This window comes from Xenopus tropicalis, chromosome 6 (assembly GCF_000004195.4).
Source record: "Xenopus tropicalis strain Nigerian chromosome 6, UCB_Xtro_10.0, whole genome shotgun sequence".
NCBI classification, from domain to species: domain Eukaryota; kingdom Metazoa; phylum Chordata; class Amphibia; order Anura; family Pipidae; genus Xenopus; species Xenopus tropicalis.
Window position 1 is genome coordinate 54,847,908 of NC_030682.2, and position 7,830 is coordinate 54,855,737.

The 7,830-nt window shown below is 38.9% G+C and overlaps 1 protein-coding gene across 1 annotated transcript in view; it reads left to right on the top strand.

Moving 5' to 3' along the window:
- The window catches only part of LOC116411739 (transmembrane channel like 2), a 48,839-nt gene extending 41,633 nt beyond the window's left edge, over positions 1–7,206 (top strand). Inside the window, exons 16-18 of the mRNA XM_031904576.1 lie at positions 1,628–1,706; positions 2,948–3,071; positions 7,058–7,206. Of these exons, the coding sequence (XP_031760436.1) occupies positions 1,628–1,706; positions 2,948–3,071; positions 7,058–7,206 (352 nt within the window). The remainder of the gene's footprint in view (positions 1–1,627; positions 1,707–2,947; positions 3,072–7,057) is intronic.
- The last annotated feature ends 624 nt before the right edge of the window (positions 7,207–7,830 follow it).

A 7,830-nucleotide genomic window follows, 5' to 3' on the forward strand; every position in this document is an offset into this window, starting at 1 on the left:
CCAAATGGACAACTAGAGATTGCATATTGAGGTACATATTAAGGTTCTTGCGTCAGTAAGCATTCCTATACATCAGGGGTCCCCAACCTTTCTTACTTGTGAGCCACAGTCAAATGTAAAAAGGCTTGGGGAGCAACACAAGTATCATCATGGGAATGCTAAATTGAAAAAGGGAACGAGAGGTTCCCAAAACGTCTGTATCCTTCTCACTGATTTCTCCAATAAACCTGCATGGAGGCAGTTTTTTTGCACCTACTGAATCGTGAGTGACTTCCTTTTTTTATATTTTGCACTTAATATGTTTATAGCCGGAAGCCATGGCTAGGAATATGCACTCCAAGTTAACTTTATTATAGATTCTATTTTGGATAGCACAACCAATCTTTTCTTTTTGCAACACAAGCATCATAAAAGTTCATGGAGGAGCCAAATAAGGGCTGTGATTGGCTATTAGGCAGCCTCTATGCACACTATCAGCTTACAAGAGGCTTTATTTGGTAGTAAATCTTGTTTTTATTCAACCAAAACTACTACTATTCAAAAATAACTACCTGGTTTGGGGGCACTGAGAGCAACATCCAAGAGGTTGGTGAGCAACATGTTGCCCCTGAGCCACTGGTTGGGGATTTTTGCTATACATCCACATGAAAGGTAGGCCTAGGGTTTCCAGTGGGTTACAGCAATAGGTGCCTATGGACTTGCACCCAAGACCTGTTCCCAGTTATTCAGTTCCAAACGCTGTTTTAAATGCAAAGTGATGCAATCCCACTCTAGTAAAGCTGGATGCAATTTGCACTGATGCAACAAATAGTTGTGTCCAATTTTACACATAGGTGCTAATGCCTGAGTGCCTGAATCTGCATTATGGATAAAAACATGGCGATTTGCATTCAAAATTGTGCTTTAAATGTTTTGCACACTTCACTTGCTAAAAATTTACATTTAATGTAATCATTAATTAATAGCATGTCGCACTCTTAGCCCTTATCAGGATCTGCTAGAATAATCACTGTTTCTGTGCATCTAGGCATTCCACCATTCCTAAACGGCACATTTAAAATTCAGGAGTTCCTTATAGCTGCAGGTTTGGGTGTAACTATCAGAATTCCTAGTATAAGAAGTAAGGATCACGTTTTTTAGTATCTTCAAACCCTTGAAATAATATAGAACTATCCTCAACACACTTAGAGCAGTGATCAAAAAACTTAAGGGGAACTAATATGGAAACAAAATAAAGAAGACATAACCTACGCCCATGGATTCCAAGCAATCTGACTCCCTCACATTGTACTGGTAATTCTAAAATTATCCACTGATTTCTTATAATTTACCATACATACTATACCTAACAATTTCATTCTAAGCAAATTTTTCAATATACAGAACATTAATTACAAAATTCACATAGTTTTACTATTATTTGGTTCATTTAATGATAAATGTTCAGGAAATGATAGATGCTCTGAAAATACTGTACATTTAACATTTGGAAAGCAGTAGTATCTGATTTTATAGTTGCAAAAATTGCTATCACAAACACACAGCTGTTACAGCTGTCAATTGTACTTTATTTTGTGTCAAGGTGCAAAAATCCCAAATCTGAATGACTTTGCCATGTTTCTTTCAGATTAGCCATTTATTACCTCAATGCAGTTTCCAAAGCTTATCAACAGGCCAACATAGACTTGAAGAAAAAAATGCACATGGTAAGTCAGTTTATGAAATTGTGAGAAACTGAATTCCCGGTAGTGCTTCTGAAGCAAAGCAATACTGTATAAGAATAAAGTAAAGCAATTTGCATTGTCATTCTGCTACGAGCAAGATGTTTTAATGCTGCAATGAATGATTATTCCTTCCGAACATGATTATCCAAGTGCTTTTAACAGTCAAAGAATGAAAAGTTATACTTTATGGTAAATGACTACAGGCAACCAATATTAACTATGCTGGATTATTCAAGGATTTCTATTTTGCACATTACATGGTCTTTGACTGCTGTACTTATGAATATATATAACGTTTCAATTTTCTATGTCCCTGCCATCTTCACATAGACCATGTTTGTCTGTTTCACAATCCTCAGTTCTTTGTTGGAGTTAAAAGAAAATACAGTGAATGGAAAGTATTGTGGAAATTATAAAGTGTTGAGGGCATAAAGAACTAAAAGGGAGTATATGAGGAGCTATAGCAGTAATATTTTAAAAATATGGATTAAAATAAAAATATAGACACATTTGTAATGTGTGCACATAATAAATTAAAGTAGCAGGAAAATTAAGAAGATTTGGTTGCCCTTTTTTGTTTGTACTTTTGTGAGCTGTGTGTGTTTATGGAAGCTTGCATGTGCTGGGTCCTCTTAGCTACAGGGAATGCCTGTGTCTGTAAGGCATTTCAGCCCTGGCTTTTAGTGAAGGGCACAAGCACATGCATCATATTAATGTAAATGTGACGGTGGTGCTTTAGGAATTTATAACAATAGGGTCCTGATTCCAAATGTGGTACCAGTCTACTGTACTTGCTACTGTGTTTATGAATATTGTATTACAGTGTTTGCCCTTTAGTCTGACTGAACCTACTTGTGTAACCCCCAACCTCACCCTATTGTGTCTCACCTCACTTACATCTTATCCCCATTACTTCTTATTATGTTTGCTTGGAGAGTAGTTTCCACATTGATGGCTCAGCATGATGTTCAGGGCCCCAAAAGGCTGTTGGTGAAGACCAGAGCCAGAGTTATTATTCATGCTTTTTTTATATTACGTCAGTAGTATATAAAGCAATCAGTAATAGATATTTATTTTGTATTCCTCTATTTAACTTTTTAACTAACTGATAGTATTGTGCAAGACTGACAGGTGTAAATGAAATTGTTTAACATTTGATAGAGACATGTGTAGGAATTACAAGGCTGTTAATGGCTAATTTGTATGATTTTTGGTTTGTTCAGCAAAGAGAAGAGGAGAAAAATAAAAGAAACAATAATACTCAGGCAAACTCAGTAATGAGAGACCTTGAAGAGTTATTGCCTCCAAGCGCAAGGAATGCTTTGAAACTTCAGTCAGCTGCAAATGGTAATATTTTTTGTTATGTGTTTCAATCAGTTCCAATGTACATAGTGTAACCCTTTCTTGGCACTCAATTAACAGGAGAATTTTTAGTACTCTTTGCAAATGGGAAAGATACTGGGAACTGGGATTTAGCGCAGTGCCTCCACCTAGTGGATGCTGAGGAGCACACCTCAAGGGGATTTCCACTAGGAAAAATATTTAGTACATATTTTGCAGCAAGGATAACTTTATATAACCATTGAAATAGGATAAAGAAACAACTTTATGGATAACTGATTATCCTGCCCTGAGGAACCCATGCAGTCTATCCACTCTTGGCACAGTATCTTTAGATGCCCATTGCCAACTTGGATCCGGATAGACCACAAACCCTTTTATTCAGTTTGGTCCCTTCCCCAAGAGCTCTTAAGTCCCCCCAGGTAGCGCGACCTGCCCCAGAGTACCTACCCCTTTGGAAAGGTGGCTGCTCCCATGTAGCAGGCAATCGAGCAATACCTGTCCTCACCAGGGGACACACAGAGATTCCACAGAGGACTTTGTAATCCCCAGCAGCCCAGCAGACTGGGCTTTTGCAGTCTGAACTGCAATTGGCACTGGCTACTCACTCTAGATCTCTCTTCCAAAAGCTGTCAAAACAACAGGGGCTCCCTTTATAAACTGCTGGGCCACCCCTGATTTTTGACTCCAAACCTAGACACGCATTCTCTCTCCCAACTATGCACTGGGGCATCCAGCCAATCGTGTTTCTCCCCAGTCTGTAGCTGGGCTGGATGATGTCACAGATAGAGAAACAGGGGAAAGAGTTCTCTGATCCCCTACAATAGGCTTTAGCTGTGAGATAATTATCAGCAGAGCATGTTGAAGACCACTGGGAAACAAAAGTGTGCAGTTTGTAAGTTATAAATATAATGATAGGCATGGATATTTCTGCCATGACCTGAGCTGAGAAGCTTACCTTCGGCAGTAAACCTACTGGGTCAGCAAATCACGGAGGGGTAAGTTGGTTGATGAGAACGGGGAAAAAGCTGAAATTTTTAACTCTTATTTTTCATCTGTCTATACATCTGAGGAGCCAGATAATGAAGGCTTCCTTTTTAATATGCCCAGTTCTAGTAATTTAGCTACTGACGCATGGGTCACTCAGGAGGAAATTCAAAAGAGACTTGAACATGTAAAGGTAAACAAAGGTTCAGGGCCGGATGGGATTCATCCCAGGGTATTAAATGAGTTGAGCGCTGTGATTGCCAAACCTCTTCACTTAATTTTTCAGGATTCATTGAGGTCTGGCATGGTGCCGAGAGACTGGCGGATTGCTAATGTGGTGCCGTTATTTAAAAAGGGATCCCGTTCTCAGTCTGAAAACTATAGGCCTGTTAGTCTGACATCAGTAGTAGGAAAACTTTTGGAAGGTGTAATAAGGGATAGGGTACTTGAATACATTGCAGTTCACAATACTATTAGTTTGTGCCAGCATGGTTTTATGCGTAACAGATCTTGCCAGACTAATTTAGTCGCCTTTTATGAGGAGGTGAGTAGGAACCTCGATGCTGGAATGGCAGTTGATGTCATCTACTTGGACTTTGCTAAAGCGTTTGATACAGTACCTCACAGAAGGTTAATAATCAAATTAAGGAATATTGGCCTAGAACATAATATTTGTAATTGGATAGAGAACTGGCTGAAGGATAGAGTACAAAGAGTGGTGGTAAATGGAACATTTTCTAATTGGACCAGTGTGGTTAGTGTACCGCAGGGGTCAGTCCTTGGTCCTTTGTTTTTTAACTTGTTTATCAATGACCTGGAGGAGGGCATAGAGAGTACTGTTTCTATTTTTGCTGATGACACAAAATTGCGCAAAACTATAAGTTCCATGCAGGATGCTGCCGCTTTGCAGAGCGATTTGACAAAATTAGAAAACTGGGCAGCAAACTGGAAAATGAGGTTCAATGTTGATAAGTGCAAAGTTATGCACTTTGGTAGAAATAATATAAACACGAGCTATCTACTAAATGGTAGTGTGTTGGGGGTATCTAGGGTAAAGGATCTAGGGGTTTTTGTTGATAACAAGTTGTCTAATTCCAGGCAGTGTCATTCTGTGGCTACTAAAGCAAATAAAGTGCTGTCTTGTATAAAAAAGGGCATTGACTCAAGGGATGAGAACATAATTTTGCCTCTTTATAGGTCCCTGGTAAGGCCTCACCTTGAGTATGCAGTGCAGTTTTGGGCTCCAGTCCTTAAGAGGGATATTAATAAGCTGGAGAGAGTGCAGAGACGTGCAACTAAACTGGTAAAGGGGATGGAAGATTTAAACTATGAGGTGAGACTGTCGAGGTTGAGGTTGTTTTCTCTGGAAAAGAGGCACTTGCGAGGGGACATGATTACTCTGTACAAGTACATTAGAGGGGATTATAGGCAGATGGGGGATGTTCTTTTTTCCCATAAAAACAATCAACGCACCAGAGGTCACCCCTTTAGATTAGAGGAATGGAGCTTCCATTTGAAGCAGCATAGGTGGTTTTTCATGGTGAGGGCAGTGAGGTTGTGGAATGCCCTTCCTAGTGATGTGGTAATGGCAGATTCTGTTAATGCCTTTAAGAGGGGCCTGGATGAGTTCTTGAACAATCAGAATATCCAAGGCTATTGTGATACTATTATCTACAGTTAGTACTAGTGGTTGTATTTATAGTTTATGTATATGAGTGTATAGATTGGTAGGTGTGGGTTAGGTGTGCTGGGTTTACTTGGATGGGTTGAACTTGATGGACACTGGTCTTTTTTCAACCCTATGTAACTATGTAACTATGTAACTAAATTACTACCATGCATTTCACACTGAGCATGTAGAAGTGATATAAGTAACTGCACTGCTATACATAAAATGCCTGCACCTTGTTACTCAAGCATTCAGTATCAATGCAAGGAAACTGTAAGACTTTCTTAATACACTGCCTAAGAATAAGATCACATTCCTTTGAACCTGGCACTTTTACCATCTGGCAAACGTGGAACCCTCTGCAGAAATTTGTAAGAGCTTGGGGAACAGGGATCTTACAATGCAGTGTCTCCACCTAGTGGGTATCAAGGGATATACCTCAATAAAATACACAGATCTGCAGCTATAATAAACTTTATATAGAATGAGAAAAAATGCAAAAGGCATTTAATACATTCAGTCATGTTTACATTGGGGCACATGGGTGTCTGACTTGCTAGCAGAAATGCAATCTGACTGTCTAACGCACTCCTTTGAAAAAAGAAGTCCCACTGCTATGTGTCAAAGTAATTTAAATATAATATACTGTTGCTCCACACTGGTAAAATGTGTGTGTTTCCCTTAGGAACACTACTATAGTTTATATAAACAATTGCTATTGTGTAGCCATGGGGATAGCTGTTCTAAGAAAAATTCTAATTGAAATAGGCTAAATGTCACAGGTTTATAACAGATAATGGACACCATCTGTAAAACACATCTGTTATCTGCAATGTAACCTGTGCCTTTACTCCATTTTCCACCTTGAATAGCTGCCCCCTATGGCTACACAGGAGCTTATTTATATAAAATATAAGAGTACTTTTGAAGCACACTCACCAGTTTACCAGTGTAGGACTACTGCACATTATGTTTTAATTATTTTTAATTTAATTAATTATAAGTTAGGCTCCTGCCACATGGGGTGGATACTTGGTCTACGGATAAACACAAACCAGGAATTCACCCCATGCTTTAAAAAGCATGTGCCTGAACCCAGAGCTATTGCTTCTGTCCATTTTTACCTTGCCTGGAAACAGTAACACAGAGCCTTGGAGCTCTTGAAATTGTTTAGTAAGTGAAAAAAAAGTGTTTTAATTACAGTTTTATATTCTTCTATATGGACTGAAATTTGAAGAGATTGGAAAACAGCTGGTGAAGTGAATTTGTATAGTAGAACTGTGACACTGTAGAAGGCAATGTCTATTTATTAATAAATGTCTCTTCTCTTTCTTAGAGAACCAGAGCAGTGGAACTACCAGTAATGCACCAAACAATGCAAAGAGGGAGGCCTCTGCAATACAGGCTCCACGCATAGCAATAACAAGTCCTCCTGCACCTAGACCAGGAGGAACACCTGTGGGTCGCCCACATCCTAAGCACTAAAATTACATACAATCTTGAAATACGAGTCTGTTGTCTTCCAATAACCACTTCTATGGCTAACAAATTCAGGACTAAATAAAAGTAATTTTGAAAAAACTTGGCAAAACAAATCCAGAAACCATGTCCCTATTTCATACAGCCTCTGTAAGAGACATGCACAGAAGAATCGGAATTACCGTACACTGCAGCAGTATTAATGTGCGTGAAGCAAAAAAAGTTTTGAATGGTAAATATACTTTTCTTGATGTATATATATTTTATTAATTCTTATTAAAAGCCATGGCTTTTATAAATTCCTAAACCAGTGTACCAGTGTATGTTTATGTTGGATGTTGAAGATTGTATTAGTGTACCTTACTCTATACCATGCTAAGAACCACAGTGTTTGTATTACCGTATATACTTGAGTATAAGCCAAGTTTTTGCAGCACCAAAAATGTGGCTTATACTCGAGTCGATATACGTTGTGCTGACATTCGTTGTACCCCCCCCAGTGCGCGTGTGTCGGCGTACGCATGTACTTGATACTTATTATGCCAGCTTCGTTGGGAGCACACACAGCAGGATGGCATAAACTTAAAGCAGAGAAATCCTGTTACAGGTAATCAGTTCCCCACTTTTAGA